We start from the raw sequence: 18,961 nt of genomic DNA, 5'->3' as shown, positions 1-18,961 counted from the left end.
GCGCTCCGCTCCCCGCCTGAAAGCTGGTGAGGAGCCGGGAACTGAGAATCACCGATCCTCTCAGGAAGTCACCCTCTGTGCTGCCGCGCTCTCCTGCCCCACGGGATGCTGGGAGTTTTCAGAGCCAGCCAGGCTCCATCGTGGCCGCAGCCCTCACTCGCGTGGCCAACCCATCCAAGCTACAGTCACCCAAACCCGACCCTACTGACGCCCGGGGTGGCAGGACACCCTCAGGAGCCCGTCTCATTTCTTAATCAAAGACTGCTTCCATGTGACACCAAATGGGGTTGTGGCCAAGGTGGCTGGGACACCACTGGGCAGCCTGTCCCTGTGTCCCCAGGGCCCAGAGCCACACGCAGCATCCTGCAGGCCACGAGCACCCGCTGGGCCCCCGGTCACCGGGTCCTGGACCTGCCTGGATCATCAGTTCACCCTGCATAGCTTGGTTTGCCTTCGCCACGACGGCCAGGGCGTGGCCAGGGTGCCGCTCTCTTTAGGACTCTCCACCCCGCTTCACGGCCCCCTGCAGAATCCCCACCTCTCACTGTGCTACTCAAGGTCACTTGGGACCAGCTTCCCTGGGGGTGAGAGGAATTGAACTCATCCCGAAGCCCGCCCAGGAGGCTTTCATGGACGGCTTTCTCATCTAACTGTGCCCAAGAGGCTGCTGTGTCGCTTTCAGTCACTCTTTGGTGGCTCGAGTCACTTTCCCTGCGAGAAAGGACCGTGAGGCACGGCAGCACTCTGCAGAGATCCGGCACACAGGGGAGAGGAGGAGGAGGGGGAGGAAGATGAGGGGGAAGCAGGGGAGGAGGGCAGGCAAAGCCCCCCTAAGTCCCAGACACCTCAACTCAGTGTGAATTACCTTCTCCAGGCTCAGGGGCCGTGGGTGACCCCCAAAACATGTGTGCACAGCACCCGATCCCCAGAAACTGGTGGTGACCTCCTTTGGGAAAGGGATCTGCACAGACGTAATAAACGTTGGGATCTGGGGTAGGATTGCCCGGGCCGGCCCTCAGTGTGTCCCGAGAAGAGGCACCCAGGGGAGACACAGGGACTGAGCGAGGCAGCCCTGGGGCTGGGAGAGACAAGGATGGCGGAGCGGGGGCAGCCTTGAGTGGAGCTCCCCGGGCCCGTCAGTCAAGGTGGGGAGCCAGGCTGTAACAGAAACTAGCCCCCCAGCCAGGATACTTCAGCTTCTCAGCTGCCCAAGTTCCTGTTCCAGTTGCTTCTGTCTCTTAGAAACGCCAGGTCACTGTGATGCACAGCGGGTCACTGTCCCGCACACTGTAGAAACCAATCCCCGCGGACAAGCCGTTCTGCTCCTGTGCTTCCTGCTCGCTTATCCCACGTAAGCCCTAGACCACCAGGGGTCGGGGCCTGATACTCTGGGAATGATCCCAATCATGTACGTAAACCTGCCTCCAAATCCTGGGTGTCGGTTCGGCGTTTCTGCTGCCGTAGCAGGGTGACCACGTGAGGGCAGAGCCAGTGCTGGGGGAGCCCACAAAGCTCGGAAACAAGGGCACGTGGTGTTCAGCCCAAGGGTGAGGTCCCAGGCCCTTCCTGCCAAGGACATAGGAAATGTGATCCACGGCGTCTGCAGAGTCCTCGTGCTGTGGAGGTTTTTATAGAAGCTCCTTGGTCTCCCGCGGCCAAGGGCACCTCCAGATCTCCTGGGCCTGGCCCGCATCACCCTCACCATGGCTGCTCCAAGAGCTCAGAAACGTCAGAGACAAGGTCTCTCTGTGCCTGGGGCCTGGCTAGAGCCCGGCCCTGGCCTGAGGAGCTGCACCAGACAGAGCCCAGTGTCCCCACCTGCCCAGCGTCCCTGCCACTCCATGGCACCAGGCCCATTAATGAAGAACCCTGGTTGTTCCCGCGAAGACCCCGAGGGAGAGGCCCGTATGGGAAGGGCTCCATAAATGCCCAAGCAGCACGGCAAGGCCACCCATGTCCCATGGCTTTGGTGGGGACACCACAGCAAGCCGGTCTGTGAAGGCACAGTGACTAACAGCGCTCCCAGACTCGATGACAGTGCCAGAGCGTGGGCACGGGCACGGGCAAGCACAGAAGCTTCCCGGCAGGAAGAGGTGCCAGGCTCCAGTCCGTCCAGGAGGAAGGAAGGCCCAGAACTGGCTGGGGTGACACTGTGGCAGAGAGCTGGCACCCAGCTTCCTGAGGTCCCCCTAGCGCTCCTCCTCCAGCTGTGCAGCAAGAGCATCTGGAGCTACCCCCACCTCTCCCCACGGCCCTGTGCCCCAGGGCCCGGATGGCCTGTGTCCCTCAGGGAGGCACGGCTGAGCACTGGCCATGCCTCCACGAGGGGGCGGCTCTGGCCTCGGGCTCCATGGATCTAAGCCTGCAAAACAGGGTCCACCCAGATGTCTCCCTGGGAGCTGCTCTGAGGCTGTCCCCATGGCAACCAAGCAGCCGCTGGTGGGAGGATGGAGGAGCCCTCCTGAGGGCCACGCCATGGAAGGCCCCATGGGGTACAGCAGGGACACGGGATGCAGAGGCTTCTGTCTCCTTAGTTCTCACTGCTAGGAGTCCAGGAGTTCAAGATCAAAGTGTCGGTGGGGCTTCTCCCTCCTACATCCTGTCCCCTGGGCTCTGAGGTGGCCACCTGCTCCTGTGTCCTTGAGTGGCCAACCTGTGCTCACACATTCACCGTGTCCATGTGTCCTGGACCCTTTCTTCTTTAAGGACACCAGCCCAGTCGGGGAGGCCCGACTTCAACCTAACAACTACGCCCTACCTCCGGACAGTCCCATCCTGAGGTCCCGGCGCTAGTGCTGGGGACAGTTTGGTGTGCAACAGCCGCTTCTTTCTCTGCTCAGAGCAGCTTCTTGGCTGTGATGGTGCAGCCCCTCTTCGGGGGCAGAACCCTCATCTCGGGAGGCTCAAGAGGGCTGCTCCCGAGAGGGCTCCCCAAGCTGCCCACTCTCTCTGGGTGGCAGATCCAGCCGTCACCACAAAACACCCGGAGAGCAAAAACCCCAGTTCACACCACCCCGTAGCCTTGGCCTCTCTGCACCCTGCCTTTCTGTTTTGGAATGCGGTGATAACTTCTGCTCGCAGGCCGTCGTGAGCACGGAGGAAAGGACCCAAGGCAGAGGGTTAGTGAACAGTTGAAGTTCAATAATTCAAATTGGCCAAATCGGAATCAATCAAAATCAGAGTCTTCCTCTCCCTCTGGGGAGTGAGGGAGCCCACAAAACTGAGAAGGTTGCAGAATTGCAGAGCTACTACCCGCTAGAAGGCTCGGGAGTGTCTGTGCTGACTGCAGGCCCTGGTTTCTCAGAGCGGGAGTCCTAGCCAGTTGTGGATGTGCACGCCTGTAAACCCAGCACTCTGGGAGGCTGAGACAGGAAGATTGAAAGTTTGAGTCTAGCCTTGGCAACTTAGCGACTTAGTGAGACCCTGTCTCAAAATAAAAAATGGGGGAGGCTCAGCAAGTGCCCAGGGTGAGGAGTGAAGGCGGGAGGTGGGCTTTCTGAAATAAGGCTGCTCCGGTCATGGAGGAGGAAGCAGGCAGGGCTCTGGCCGGCACACACGGGGGCTCTGTGGGAAGCATGCTGCTGGACACCAAGGAGGCTGAGGACTGGACGTGCCCCAACCTAGAGCCACGGGAACCCCGCTCCACCTCGAGGAAGAGTTAGAGATGCTGCAAGCCCCCAGAGCCTGTCACTCAGCCACACGGGACAGTCTCCCATCTGTCCTGCAGCGCGTGAAAAGCACCTGCCTCCTCGGGTCCCAACTGAGCACCAGGAAACATTACGACACAGACGGAGCGGGGAACTGGGAGGGAGTCCGATGCTGGAGCTGTCTCACCTGTGTAAATGGGGAGAACAGCGCCCTCCTCTGCGAGTTGAAGAATTAAACACAACACGCTGCATTCCAAGTGCAGCCAGGCTCGGGCCAGGGAGCCCGCGAGCGCGCCACAAACAGCGGCTGCTGGGGCTGTCGCCATGCAGACGGACAGGTGGGCTTGTGTGACAGTTGGGTGTGGCTTCTGCACCCTGGCAGCCCCAGTGAGGGTCCCAGCCTGGCTTTCCCCAGCCGTGTGATGTGGCAGATCACTCCACCCTGGTGTGGTCAGTTTCCTCCTAGGTCAAAGGGGCTGTTAACGCTGCCAATTGCACAGAGCACTGTGTGGCACACAGGAAGTGCCCGGCGGGTGACAGCGGGGAGGAGGTGCTGTAAGGGGTGGCCATGTGCTGCACGGGCTGGCGATGCGGTCAGCACCAAGGACAGCGGCCGCGGCGGAAGCCCTCAGCCCCCAACCCCAGGGAAGGGCTGACTACCCAAGGAACCAGCCCCCAGGCGGGAAGTAAAGCTCTGCCATCTTCCCAGCTGCCTTCCGGACAGAAAAGGGGGGACTGATCTTATGGTGTTTTAGATATGTGCAGTAGAAACACAACCACAGTGGCCTGAGCCTTCGGGCTACCCACCCGCTTCCCTGGGTCCCTCGCTCCAGCCAGCTGGCCTCGGGGACATAGGAATAAGAATCCCAAACCCACCCCAGTCCGAGGCTTCTGAGCTGCTCACTCCCAGCATGAGAAATCGTTCAGGGGGAGAAAAATCAATTGAACCATCTTTAAAATTCTTCGAGCGCTAAAAATAAAGCAGAGGTCCGTCAACTCGGCCTCCTGTGCAATTTGCTACCTTTAGGATGCACCGAGCGCTAGAAAAATCACCCGGAGCTGTGCAGGCATCTCGAAATGTTGGTATGAAAGGACGCGAGAGGTTTTCCAAACAGATGTCAAGCTGCAGCCGGGGGAGAAAGAACCTTACCAAGCACAGAAGCGGGGACTTTACGAGAACCCACACTGACAAATGAGGGCTTGTTGAAGCAAGGGGATAATGCCAGCTTGTTGCTGGATCCTGATTAGCAGTTGGACCATAAAAGTGAATAGTTTCTTTGCCCTTTACAAATGACCTTAGGAGAGCCAGGCATGGGGCACATGGCTGTAATCCCAGCACTCTGGGAAGCTGAGGCAGGAGGACTGCAACTGCAAGCCCAGACTGAGCAATTTAGTAAGACCCTACCTCAGAATAAGAAATGGTCTGGGGGCATAGTTCAGTACAAAGGCCTGGGTTCAATCCGCAGCACCGCCGAAGGAAAACAACCACGAACCAAAAACAAATAACCCTAGGAGAAGAATCTTGTCCATTTTCCCTTCGTGAAAGCTGACAACTAGGGAGGGGAAGCAACAGGGCCGAGCCCACACCGCCTGGCCCCAGAGCAGAGCCCACCTCCTTGGCGCTTTGGGGTCTGGGGTCTGAGCTACTTGGAGCCCAGCCTGACAGGGAGGCGTCCGTGTCCTGCTCCACCAACGACGTGCGGGGCCTGCGTGCTGCCCAGAGCAACCAGAGAAGCCTTTGCCTGGGTTCCTAACCCCAGGGCTTCCAGCAGAAAGGCCGGAGCAGGGTGCATCCACAGCAAACCTGCGCAACCAGGATCGGCCAAGGAGCCCCGAGGGGCACGGAGAGGACAGACAGGAAGTACTGGTGAGGGGCAGATGCTCCTCGGCCTTCAGGGAACGGTGGGCTCAGAGGGAGACACTGGGAAGGGCCAGCAGAGGCAGGCACAGCCCCAAACCTGATGCCCAGGCATGGTCAAATGGCACCAAGGAGCCAGCCACTGTCGGGGGCGGCTCTGCCAGGAGCTCAAGGAGCCGCTGCGAGCTTCATATGGCTACCTGGAGTCAGGAGGCTGCTGAGCCCAAGGTCTGCATGAATGCAAACGCACCGAATAAAACATGCGGTCCACACTGGCCCCAGCCACAGCTCAGGAGCTCAACGAGCACCCACAGCAGCAGGTTCCGGTCAGCAGCTCTGTCGTGGTTTGTGTCTGGATGTCCCCCCAAGGCCTCGTGCAGTGATGGGGCTGGCTTCTGGGGTTTGTGGTTGATTCATGGTCCAATGCTGGAACGATGGGTGTGAGTGCCACACCCAGCCTCGGGAGGGAGGCTGCATACAGCATAAGGGAGGGAAAGAGGCTGCTCTCTCTCTCCTCCCTTTTGCCCCACTTGCTCTTGTTGCTTTTGTTTTGTTTTGTTTTTGTTTTGTTTTTTCAGGTACCAGGAATCAAACTCACGACCTTGCGCTTGCCAGGCAGGTGCTGTGCCGCTGAGCTAAATCCCCAGCCCCTCTTGTTGCTTTTGTTGTCTTCCCCTCAGGAACAGTTGCCCTGTGCCATGTGCCACCCTGCCTTGGAGCCAGCCAAGCATGGACCGAAACCTCCACAAACTGTGAGCTAAATAAACCTTTCCTTCCTTTATTCTGGGCGTCAGGTACTGCGTCTCAACAACAAGAGAAAAGTAACCGAGACAAGCTCGAACCCAAACATCCTGCATCTTGGAGCAGCGTATGCAGCTCGGCTCATTTCCTTTGTTAAAAATAAAAGTTACCAATGTCTTGTGGTGTTTATCTCTATGGCTGCTTCTTCTTTATGGTGTATGATATGTTTTATTTTTTATTTTAAGAGAGGGTCTCCCTATGCAGTTCAGGCTGGCCTTGAACTCACAGTGATCCTCCTGCCTCAGCCTTCTGGGTAGGATTATAGTTGAACAGCATCACAGCTGGCCCGTGGGATATGTTTTAATTTATAATAGTGAAGCTAATTCCCTTTCAAAAGACAGTCATTTGGGCAAAAATTTAGCATCCTGATTTAAAGATAATTAATAAAACTTAGAAAAATGCATGGCAAGTGGACATGGCAGTGGTTGTGAAGGTTTCTTAGAACGATGTGTTTGGAGCCTCCCAGCCCAGGGCAGCCCACAGCCTGCACACCGGCCAGGCCAGCCTCAGCCACCTGTGCACAGGGGTGGGGGCTGAGGGAGGAGCTTGCTCTGGGGTGGGATGCAAATCTGGGGATTGGTCCAAGGTGAGTTCACAGCTAAATGTGCTAATGGGAGGGGAGCCGGGTGAGAAAGGCTCACCACTGGGGCATGAGCAGGGGATCCCTTGGCTTGCTGGCTTACTGTCCGCCATGCCCTGGGCAGCTTCTCCGCCATCCCTGGTGCCAGGCCACCCTGCCTGGGAACCCAGTGAGAATGAACGGCAGGTGGCTCTGGAAATAGTAGAGTCCTATCCAGGGAGCTCTGAGGGTCCCAGCCTCCCCATTTGCAGACCCGGGGTCCCTACACGTCATCTTCCTTGTTTTATGCTGCTGGGAAGCTGGTTAACAACCTCAGACCTGGCAATGAGCATATGTTTGTCTGCCCACTTCGAAGGCCCTCCCATGTCTCCTGAGATCCCCTGGGAAGAAACTGCTGGGCAAGGCTGTGGGTCCTGCTGGCCAACCTCAGCGTGGTATTCTCCTTCCTCAACAGTGATTGGTTCAGAGGAAGCCAGGCCCCGAGAGCCAATGGGGAGCCCACTAGGGTCCTGGTGGGATGGAGCCCAGGCTGCTAGCACACAAATGCCATCACATGGGGCCAGAAACAACCCAGAGTGCAGAACAGGGGCAACAAGCAGGGAGCACCACCCCAGGACACTGTGAGCCGCTGGATCCACCCACGCCTGAAGCTCTCTTATGGTTGCAAAGATCCATAAATACCTATGTTCACCTTGAGCAGCCCACGTGAGGTTGTCTGACCCTAGCAACAGAAAAGCCCCAACTAACTGCTGCTCTGAGCAGCAGAAACAGGTGGGCTTAGGCTTTGCTTGGTCTCTGGACACCAGGAGCTGACTTGGCCTACAAGGAGGGATCACTGTGGCATTCAGCTCAGAGAGGTGCAGCGACTCTGCTGAGGGCACACAGCTCGGAGGAGGCAGTGAGGTTCCCACAGGAAGGGTCCAGCTGCAAAGCCCTGGCTGGTGTATGCCCCATGCCTCTCGTGCGGCTCCGAGCCCTTCCCAACTCCCTTCCTCCCGGATGGGGTCTTCCTACTTTCCTGGCCCTCTGTCACCCTCTCCTTCTAGCCCAGCAGCCTGTTTCTCTTCCCTCTGGGTCCCCAGCGACCCTCAGAGACAGTCTGGTCCCACAAGGGTCCAGGAGGTCCCCACGCCCACCGCACAGCTTGGTGGCGTCCCTCACACAGGCTGGGTCTGAACTCCAGCGGACGGTGGCTGACCGTGAGGTCACAACAGCGTCACCTCCCAGGGGCTGTGCGGATGACACAAGAGGAAATTAACGTGGTGCTATCAAGTAGGGCCCGGCACCCAGAGCCTCACTCACACTGCTGCCATTGCTGATGACCTGCAGAACGGCGACTGGACATCTGCACAGCCTGCCCTCCCCAGGCCGGGGCTCCACGTCAGACACCTGTCCTCACTGTCTGGTGGGACTCAGTCAACCACTTGCCCCAAACTTAACCTCAAATAGGGCCACCAAGTCCCTACTCTAAGTCCTAGGCAGGACCCAATGCTGTCCGTCTAACTCACCGCAGGCTGCCTTGGGCCCTGGGAGAGGAGACAAAGGGAGCCATCCCTGGGCCACCTGTCCCTCCTCCAGGGCAGTGGACCTGAGCTCTTTCCCTTCTACAGTCCCTGTAGGGCCAGGGTGATGGGCACCATGGCCACTCACGTGTGAGCCCCAGCAGCCATGTCTGTTGGATTTTCCTGGGTAGACAATGCATGATCCCACATCTGGGCCTCACATGCATGCTCACCAGAAGGGTCCTGGATGAAGACGTCAAACAGGGCAGAAGCCCCACCCTGTCCACCCCACAGCCGCCCTCCCCGCAGATGAAGGATACTGAAGCTCCTGTCGGTGACGGCCAGGTGCCAGAGGTTGATGCGCAGGTCGTCGGCCGACATGTAGGTCTCGCAGTCACTGTTGACGGAGATGGAGTTGATGTGGTAAGTGTGGCCATTGGCAAAGATCCTCCGTGGGCTCACCTCCACCATCAGGTCCATGGGCTTCAGCACCGGCACCTGCAGAGGGGTGAGGTCAGAGCTGGGCTTCGTGGGCCTGAGAGGGTGGCAGGGTGCGGCAGGCATGCGCCCTTAACAAAAGGCGGCACCACTTGGGCAGCACCCATCCTAAACACTTCCAGGACTGAAATAAGCAAGGACGATGACATGACAAACATCCCTGCCTGCCCAGCCCTGCAGGAAAAGCTGCCGACTCTACCCAGGCAGACTCCTGGGATTGGTCCTGTGCCCATCCTGGCTGCTTACCCACGGTGTGTCAGTGAATGACCGGCTGAAGCCCTCTGCCCCCAATTCTCTCATCTGTAAAGTGGAAGAAGGTAACGTAGCAGAGCCAGCTAACTATCCACCAAACACTGCATCTTCCTTCAGCAACCATACGATTGGAAGAGGCCACCCAGATGGAAACTACATTTCCCAGCATCCCTTGCATAGGAGTATGGCCATATGACTGGTTTTGACCAATGAAATGTGTGCAGTGTCACATGTTCTGTGAGCAGCTGGTTAAGCAGCAGTGTCTGTCCACCTGGAACATGAGGACTTCTGCCTTAGGGGTGAGGGTGGAAGAAGCCCTCGGAGAGCCCCAGCCGCACCTTTCCGCCATGAGAAACACATTTCTGTGTGAAGCACTGGGGTGCTGGACTGTGTGTCACAGTGGCGGGGGCTGGCGGTCCCTGCAGTGACATCAGACATGGGCTTTTGCTTCCACTGTGCTCTCTGCTTGCAACACACTCTGAGGCTCTGAATCCACTGCGACTCCTCCGTCTCTGTGGGGCCCGTAGCAGGCACCACAGTGTGTCAGACAGCCCGTTCAGCCCTGGGGTCCAGAGGGGCCCAACAGACAGGCAGACAGGTGGGGCCTCACCCACCTCTCCCCAGACCTGGCTGGACGGGATGTGCAGGAAGCAGAACCTGCCCCAGCCCACATGCAGGCCAAGCCCAGGGCCCAGCACGCTCACACCCCAGGGGGCACGCGGCATGGTGTGGCCGTGGCCCGCTCCCCGGGGATGGGGCGCCAGTCAGGTGTGCCGTGCCGTCTCGTGCACCCATCTCTCCGGCACTCGGTCCAGGCCCTGCGCAGAGACACACACTGGAGTGAGAGCACACATGGCGACTGAGTAAGAGGACAGCGGGCTGTGTCCCTGGGCCTGAGGGCAGGTGAGGGGGTGACAGCTCTGTGCTTCCACGTACCGGGCACCTGGGCCCTCCTGGCTCTGGTGGTTCTCGTGTTGCCGCCTGGCTCTGCACATCCAAGCTGCATGCCTGGGAGGCTGAGTCCCTGTGTCTACACCTGCAGGGGCCCCCTGCGCCTGTCCCTGCCTGTCCAACCGTCCAGCTCTGCTGTGAACGGTCCCTGCCCTCGGCGCGCGGCCACCATCCACACTGGGGACCCTTGGGCAGGAGAGACAGGAAGTCTGGCCGCTCCTGGCGAGCAAGCTCAGAGCATCCCCAGCCCAGCAAAGTCCGGGCATCCCCCTCCTTGGGCCACAGCACTTCCTCCTGGCACTACCATCCTGCAAACCATTCTGCAAGGCCACTTAAATACAAGGGGACAGGGAGAGAGGGAGGAAGCCTGCCCTGAAGGTTTGGGGGTGTCAGGGATAAAACGTCCTCCCTATGACTCCGAAAGTCATGACTCGGTCAAAGTGATGGACAGGAGGATGAACACCGAGGACAGAACGGTGTCACATACAAAAGGTGAGCAGGGACACAGGAAGGGTAATGATTTTCTTCTGGCTTGTGGAGAAAGGCTTTACAGAAGTGAAGACTGACAGGGTTTTAAAGGATGAATAGGAGTTCACCAAGTAGAGAAGGTGGAGAAAGGCCTTCTGAGCTCCCACAGCCCGTGTGTCCCTCTGCCACAGCACTGAACACCAGTGTTTGGTGATTCTGTGTTTGTCTCCTTGGAAGGCGGCTGGGGACACTTTAGGGGAAGGGACTGAGTCTTGGATTAATCTCTGGGGCCCTAACACGGGCCCCACACAGAGCAGCCACGGTACACACTGGCTGCCACCATCAGACTCGGCAGAAAGCCAGGTACGATGGGGATGGCTTCAGTAACACAAACAAATGAGATCAGAGGCAAGACGAGGAAAGACCAGGTCACCTACGCTGCTTAATCACCCTGTCAACTTGACTGGGTTAGGAGTTGCCCAGCGCATTGGTGGATCTGGGTAGATGGGTGTTCCCAGAGATGAGTGGCATGTGGGCCAGCAAATGGAGGGGGAAGGCCAACCCTGATGCAGTCACTCTGTCCAATGGGCTTGCAGCCAGATGGAAGGAAAGGGAAGAAGGAGGAAGGCGGCCTGAGTTTGAAGAGCTCCACTGTGCTGGAGCCCGGGTGTCTTTTGCGGCCTGTGGGCCCAGACTCCAGCTTCTCCAGCCTTGCAAGGCAGACTCACACCAGAGAGCTTGCAGCCTGCAGCCTCGGGCTGGCCTCACCTCCTGAGCCCTCCTTTCTGCGGGTTCAGCTTCTTGGGTTGAGGGGCTCCTGTGCCTCTCATCCTGGGCTGGTCTAGTTAATCCCCTTAATCACTTGCACAGTGATCTGCATTCTGCTGATTCCGTTCCTCTGGAGAACCCTTGCAAATAAACACCCAGTTCCCCTCCTCAGCCTGAGTTTACAGCTAAGCACCTGGGGACATAGGTGACATAAAAACTCATGCTGGGAGGGAAGCAGGTGAGATTCCCGCGGGCCTCCAGCTCTGCCGCAGACGCCAGGCCAATCAAGACGTGATAATTGCATCTCTCCCACTGGACAAAGCCCCCGTAAACCTCCCTGGGCTGGGGGCGTGGGGAGCAGGAATTGTCACCCCCATTGCTCCACATGGAAGTGAAACGGCTGCCCTGCATCCTCAGAATTTATGCGAGCAACTTGCCAGTCATTTGCCAGCGTGTTTGAACGTTTATTTCTCCTTCTCGGGGCTGCACTGATGACCCCGTCTACTGGTGACACTTGCCGGGTGTCAGCATGCGTGAACTTGCTCAGTCTCTTCGGGAGGGCAACGAGGACGGAGCATTTTGCTGGCGAGAAACTGAGGCACACAGCGGAGGAAGAACCCCCAGCCACCCGACAAGGATGCGGCCCAGCCAGGATGCAAACCCGCCCCTGGCTCCAACCCGAAGGCCCTTCAAGTACTAAAATCTTCCGGTTTCACGAAAGAAGCACAGCACCCCTCCCCCACGGGGACCCGCAGCGAGCATTACCTGCAGCGACGTCACCGTGGACAGGTCCTTCAGCTTGCCCTCCTCGTCCTTCAGGTTGTAGCCCTCGGGCCTCTTATCCCGCTCGGTGATCTTCCATAACTTGATGGTTTTATCTTTAAGGACAGAACAGAGACACCGGACACATGACCAAACACCAGCTCAGAGGACAGGGAACCCACTGCAGCTGGCTGCGTGGTGACACGGAAATCCAGAGGCCGCTCAGTGTCACCCTGCTCTTGGACAGCGCGGCCGCTGGCATCCTGTCCACTTTGTAGATGGACACGTGCAGTGCGTGTCCACTCTGCTCCTTCCTCATCGCCGGTGGTAAAGACAACATTGCTTTCGAGGGTCATTATCGACTCCTCAGCTGATTTACAGATGCAGGACCATTGTACTTTCCTACTGCTTGTTTTTTGGGGTACTGGGGATTAAACCCAGGGCCTTTGCACTAAGCTACACCCCCATTCATTTGTTTATTTATAATTTTGAGATAGGGTCTCGCTAACTCCCTAAATTGCAGGTCTGGGCTCAGACTTTGGATCCTCCTGCCTCAGCCTCCCAGAGTGCTGGATTAAGGCTATACCAGCCTACTCTTTAAACTCCTTGGCTGACAAGGTGATTCTTCCTGAAGGAACAGTACCCTGCCATCCAGCAATGGGCTCCTAGGAGCCTCATTTCCCTGGACCCCACATCATGGAGGGAGATTTAGTAGTTGTGATAGTTAATTCTAGGTGTCACCTTGGCTACACCATGTCCTGCTGTGAAAGATTCTTAGATGAGGTTAAAGGTTAAGTCAGCAAAGCCGGTGACTTTCCACCATGTAGCGGGCCTCACCCAATCAGTTGAAGGCCAATTAGCTCGAAGTCTGACCTGGGGAACCTTTAGCATCCTCCCTAGTGCTCCAGTCTTGCAGCCATCCTGCAGATGCCAGGCTGGCCAGCCTCCCAGTCACATGTGCCAGGTCCCGAGTCCGTCTCCCCCTCTGTCTCTGTCTGTCTCTGTCTGTCTGTCTCTCTCGGTTACCTTACTCCCCTGCCAGCTCTGGTTTGTCTGGAGAACCCCGCCTAGCAGAGTAACCAGAGTAAACACCAGCACACACGGGAGAAGCAATCGGTGAGTTAGTCTGTGACCTGCCGTCACTGGGTGTCCCGACCTGACCCCCGTGCACCCCGAAGGCCAGCATTCACAAAGATGCCCGGGTGGCATGGTTTACAGTGGACATGGCCTGTGCCCAGCCTGGCTTCTCGGTGCTGCTCTGGACCTCACACTTCAGGATCTGAAGACCCAGAAACACGCTCACAATCCAAGTGACGCACGTGGCTTCCGCTGACCCCGCGGGGGCTCACCCGACCCAGGCTCACCGTTGGTGGACAGCAGTGAGTGGGCTGCATTCTGCTGCGGGAGCCATTTGATCTTGTTGATCTTCTCCTCTATCTCCAGGCTCTTGAGATAGTCGAACTCCGGCTCGTGGCTCTGGAAGGTGCTGTAGACATCGTATTCGCCCTGGCTGTGAGGTGCATTTTTGCTCTGCAAAGAAACCCAGGGGTGGGTTGAGCTGCAGGACAGCGTGACGCCACCTGGAGACCAGGTGGCCCAATTTGACGTCCATAGGAAACCCTGCACTTCACTCACCCAGCCACGTCAGTAAGAGCAGCATCCCAGCGAGCTTGCGTTTACTGAGCACCTACTATGTGCTGGTCACTGAGCCAAGGACCCCCCCATACCTCACTTCTGTGCTCGAGGCTCCTGCCAGGGTAGGGCCATGAGACCACCTAGTCCTACAGGTGGAGGCGGAGACCCAGAGGCCAGGCACCTTCCAAGGCCGCGTGGTCACCGACTGGCCACCATCCCCTCTGCTGGGGTCAGATGCTAATCCTGAGGCTCTGACCATGCCATGTCCAGGCCCTGGCCCTTGCCTGTGTCTGTGTGTTCATCCTGGGCTGGACTTGAGGGCTTGCACTTTGGAGCAGAGGCTGCACTGGGGTGGACGTCCCACAGCATCAACCTGGGACAGTCAGGGTCCCTTGGCCTCCCTTGCGTTCCCATCTGGATTGGGAAAGCAGAGCTCCTTGTAACAAAGACCCCACTGGGGAGCCCCCAGACAGTGAGGGGTGGCCCCCTGCACACAATTAAGTGCACGCAACGTGACACCACAACTGCACATGAAGAGGGCCCACAGCTTCCTGCCTCTCCGCACGTTTTAGAGTATCCGTTTTTCTGTTCCTTATTTGAAAGTATCTATTTTTAGGTTCCTACTCCTGTCTTGGTTTTTGAGAGGCTCTAAAGCTCTTTAAATTTTTTGCCACCAACTCACTTCCTCGAAAATGATAACGGGTTCTGACAAAGGTCAGTGGGGGCAGAAGGAAGAAAAACCTAAAGGAGAAAACTTCACAGCGCAGCAACACGGATCTGCCAATTTAATTGCTCCCCGAAACCCAGCAAAAGGCGGGTCCCACCCTGCGGCCCCCAAGGCCTCTGGCCCATCCTGTGAAACCCATGGTGCTGGCCGCAGCACTGCCCAGAGCCCGGGTCCCTGGCATGGCGCCACCAGAGTGCTGATGTGTAGGTGCTCCCAGCCAGTGGCAGAAGCCCTGCTGCGGTGCTCACTTCGAGCGTCGGCCTGGGGCGAGCTCAGGCGGGGAAGACGGGGCTCCGTCTGGGCCCCTCCCTCATCCTGCCCTCCCCACCTCCCCTCCTGGTCTCAGCATGGGCCGAAGTCTCAGTGCCCACAGCCCAGGCCCCAGGCCTGCTCTGCTGATCACGAGCTGGGTGACTCAGGACTTTCCCCATCTGCACAGTGGGTGTGGATCCTCACCTCTGGGGGTGGGGGGAGCAATTAGGAGATGCTTAGGAAGGCATCTGAACATAGTAGGTGCTCAGTAAATGGGGGGAATCTTTTATCACGAGGGGCTTTCGGGGTCTTACAGTGACCCTCGGGGCAGCTGTCTTAGCTTCCTTCTGTCAGGTGGGGGCAGGGGAGGAAATGGGGATGGGCTGGGAGGGCTGAGGCCTGAACAAAGGCCACCAAGGTCAGCCTGTGGGCTGCAGGGGTTGACAGGAGTGGGCACACTGCCCCACCCTCCCTGGTGAGCACCGTGCCAGGCCACCCAGGCAGAGGGAGGTCCCACTGGGGCTTCACCAAGGGCAGCAGTAGGGTCTGCCTGATTTTCTGGGGTCAAGGACAGCAGCACTGCAGGCAGCGAGAATCAGCCAGCCCTAGAGGGTGGCAGGGCTCAGAAGGCACCTCTGCAAGCCCACTGGACCCCGGAACTCTAGGGCTGCAGCTGCTGGCCCCACCTGCCCACCCCCTTCCCCAGGATCCCATGGTGTAGGCAGAGCTAGGCTCAGGGAGGCAACCCTGGCAGGAGGCTGGTGGCACTTGTGGGCCAGAGGCCCCTCTACTGTCCAGTCCTCGCCCCCAGCCTGCCGCCTGACAGCCTTCCTATTGGACCTGATCCAAGACCTGCCTCTCCCACCCGGCCCTTCCCGCCTGACCCCTCCCCCACACCGGCCCCTCTGCACACCTCTGGTTCCCGCTGGAAGATGACAACCCGGCCGCCCTTGTCGCCTGTGGCCAGCAGCTCCCCGGTGTGGTTGAACTCAACAGTAGAGATGATATCGGCTGCGGAGAGACAGGAGGGGCACTCATGAGACAGCCACCAGCAGGGCGACACCCGCCCCCAGGGCCCACTCCCCTGGGCAGAGGTTGGGAAGGGCTCCCCAGCCTTCCTGTCTCTCCCTTCAGGAAGCAGCCTGCAGGGGTCTGTCTGGAGGCAGAGCACAGGACAGCAGGTTGTCAGGGTCCAGGCCTGGGGCTGGCAGGGCTTCCCAGGAGGCCCCACTGGCCGGAGCCTCAGGGGCAGGCCGGGCGGGCATCTGGGGGCAGTTTGGCAGAGGGCAAGACAGTGACCAGCGCAGGACCTTTCGGGGAGCACAGGCCCCTGGGAAGCCCTGGAGGGGACCAGGGTGGGGGTGGAACAGGGGGTCACAGCAGAGACACCTTCGAACTGGATGAAAAATGGAGACGAAGGAGGTATCTTTTTTGTTTTTTTTTCCGGTACCGGGAATCAAACTCATGACCTCAGGTTTGTCAGGCAGGCGCTGTGCCACTGAGCTAAACCCCAGGCCCCGAAGGAGGTATCTAAAGCCACCGGGACAGGCCTCTCGCTTCTGACTTAAACCCCACCAGGCCTCTGCCCTCCGGCCACCGGGGCGGACAGCCCTTCCCAGCCACTGTAGACAGACACACAGTGCCTGTGGGGGTGGCACTGTCCGGAATGGTGCCCCTGGGGCCCCTCCAGTCTGCGCCCCTGGCACCCCTCCTTCCTTCTTCCCACCCAGGGCTCCTGAAGGCACCCCGACACCTTCCTTCTGCGGTCACCCCAGTGCCTGGAGCCTTGGGCACCCAGGGCCAGCCCCCTGTGTGGGTAGGTGTTGGAGGGGAGCAACAGCCCCACCTCCAGCACCCCACTCTTGTCGGGGAGCAAGGGGACCGCTCTTCCACCACCACCGATCTCAGGCTCCATGAGTCACACATTCCAGGGCCAGTCTGGCAGAGGGGACAGGAACCCGGGCTGGCAGAAGGAAAGCCGCCCCTTCGAGGGACAGATGGCTCTGTAGTCCACTCACTGCCTCAAAGCACAGGCTGTCCCACCAGCGAGCTTTCCTGGGGCCCAAAATGACTTTTATTCTTAGTCTGCAGTCCTAGTATTTGAAAAGGGCAAGTGTTCCTGTAAAAACCCACACAGCCAATGTGTCTTGAAAAACGGAAAGTTCTGGAACACCCAGAACTGTGCCCCAGCAGCAACTGGTAGTGGGTCCCGGGAGTGGGACCTCTGCCATTCCTCACCCTCCTAGCGGGGACACTGCAGACACCAGAACCTCCCACCCCAGCTGTAGCAACATGGGTCTGCCTTCCGGGAACCACAAAGCTGCCCGCCTGTCCGCGGCCCAGGCCCACCCTGCACTCCACTCTGACGGCCACCAGGGGGCTGGTCAGGCTCCTGAGTTGCGCAGGTTGTCATGGTGCCTATCCAGAGGTCCTGGAAAAGCCTCCTGCAGGCACAGACAGGGCTTTTGAAAGGTGACTGGACCACCGGACAACTGATTGCTGTTAGGAGGCGGGGCCTGGTGGGAAGGGGCGGGCACTGGGCGTGGCCTGCAAGGGGTCCTCTCCCTCGGGCCCCTCCCTCCAATCTCTGCTTCCCGCCCCCATGCCCTGAGCAGCTCCCCTCCGCCAGGCCCCGGTGCCATGCTGTCCCCCCTTGGAGCAGCCAACTGTGGACTGGAACTTGAGCCAAAGTCAGCCTCTCTTCCCTTAAATTGTGGGTGTCAGGTGTTTTGCCCCAGCAACGAGGGAAATGACTGCGGCCGGGTCTCTGCTCACAGCCTTCCAGCGTCTCTGCCTCCTCCCAGCTGCTTCCTGGTCTGGGGACGGCAGCGCCAGCGCTGGCGGACACCCCAGACGCTCCCCTTCTCTCCCTCACCCCACGCCCAATCCTGCCGGCTCCGCCTCCCAGCACAGGGCGGTACCAGCGCTTGCCCAGCCCCACGCCTGTGAGTCCTCCTAAGTGACCCGCTCACTTTCGTTCACCCGCTACAATCTGGCTGTGGTGAAGCAGGGAGAGCTGGGAGACCGCCCGTGTCACCCCTGCTCAAGGCCCTTCCGTGGGTCCCCATGTCACAGTCATGGCGGCAGAGGTCGCAGAGTGGCCTGAGCAGCTCCAGGCTGAGCTCCCCATTAACCCAAGCTGTGCAACCGCGCACTCTTCTCCATACAACTCAGAGATGCCCCTGCTCTGGTCCGGGGCCCCTGTCCCCACCCATGGCTCCGAGTGGGGCCTGCGGGACATCAGCAGATGAGTCAGGAGCAGAGACTGGACAGTGCTCAGCCCTGGGCTGTGCTCTGCACCCCGCCTCTGCCTCTGCCGGGCGCAGGCTGCCCAGGGTAGCCAGTGTGACCTGGGGGGCGGCCGAGACGCTGGCCAAGCCCAGCCCCAGCCGTTAGGGCCTCCACAGCCACCTTTACGGGTTTCAACTCGGTCAAAGGAGACAGACTCCGCCCCACCCAACTCCTGCTCCCTCTCCTCCCTCCTTCCACTCCTGACTGAGGGCGCTGGTCTCCGTCCCTCCTGTCACTTCTCCTTCCCAAAGGCCCACAGTGTGCCCCTTGCCGAACCTGCCATCCGCACCCCGGGGCCCACGCAGAGCCACCTGACATCCCTCAGCCTGGTCTCTTCTTTCTACGACACTCGCACTGTCTGCAATCTCTCCCCCCGCCAGGGCAACGCTGGGACTTTTAAGGCCACAGCTGCACCGCAAGGCCTCCACGGTCCTGTGCGAGGCGGGCACGAGCAGGTATCTGCTCAGCACGTGCTCTGGGACACGGTCCCTGGCCTACCCCGCCCTCCGTGCCTCGGTGGACGCTAGCTACGATGGCAACAGAAAGAAGAGAGAAAGGTTGGAAGCAGGATGAGAGTGAGCTGCGTGGGTTCACTGACCAAGACGACACACACGCCATTGTACGCAGACACGACCAGGAAAGCAGCGCACTGGGGAAGACCACGGGGCCACGGGGCACGGAGCCACAGCGTCCCAGCCTCCCGACGCTGACGTCCGTGGGCAGCGTGCCCCAGCCAGGAACACCTAGAGGCGGAAGCCGAGCCTCAGCCCAGCCATGCCGGGCCCCAGGGTGGCTCTGGTTCTGGCTGTTGCATATTAAAACCCCGTGAGGGGAAAGAACAGGATGTAAAATTGTATGTAAAACGTGTTTAATTATATAGACCAGTGATCACAGCCCTACAAAGAGAAGCAAGCGTGCGAGGAAAGCTGGGAGAGAATTCTTCAAAACGCTATCAGGGACTGCTTTGGT

General features: G+C 59.1%; 1 protein-coding gene across 1 annotated transcript in view; it reads right to left on the bottom strand.

Moving 5' to 3' along the window:
• Positions 1–16,616, bottom strand: part of Ppp2r2c (protein phosphatase 2, regulatory subunit B, gamma) — a 29,566-nt gene extending 12,950 nt beyond the window's left edge. The window contains exons 1-5 of the mRNA XM_005408859.1: positions 16,548–16,616; positions 15,615–15,857; positions 13,452–13,617; positions 12,091–12,203; positions 8,709–8,886 (exon numbers count right to left, since the gene is read on the bottom strand). Of these exons, the coding sequence (XP_005408916.1) occupies positions 8,709–8,886; positions 12,091–12,203; positions 13,452–13,617; positions 15,615–15,857; positions 16,548–16,616 (769 nt within the window). The remainder of the gene's footprint in view (positions 1–8,708; positions 8,887–12,090; positions 12,204–13,451; positions 13,618–15,614; positions 15,858–16,547) is intronic.
• Positions 16,617–18,961: the final 2,345 nt, after the last annotated feature.

Source organism: Chinchilla lanigera, unplaced genomic scaffold, assembly GCF_000276665.1.
Source record: "Chinchilla lanigera isolate Chin_1 unplaced genomic scaffold, ChiLan1.0 scaffold00113, whole genome shotgun sequence".
Lineage (NCBI taxonomy): Eukaryota > Metazoa > Chordata > Mammalia > Rodentia > Chinchillidae > Chinchilla > Chinchilla lanigera.
Note: the sequence above shows the minus strand (reverse complement) of the source record. Positions and strands in the feature narration are given on the sequence as shown.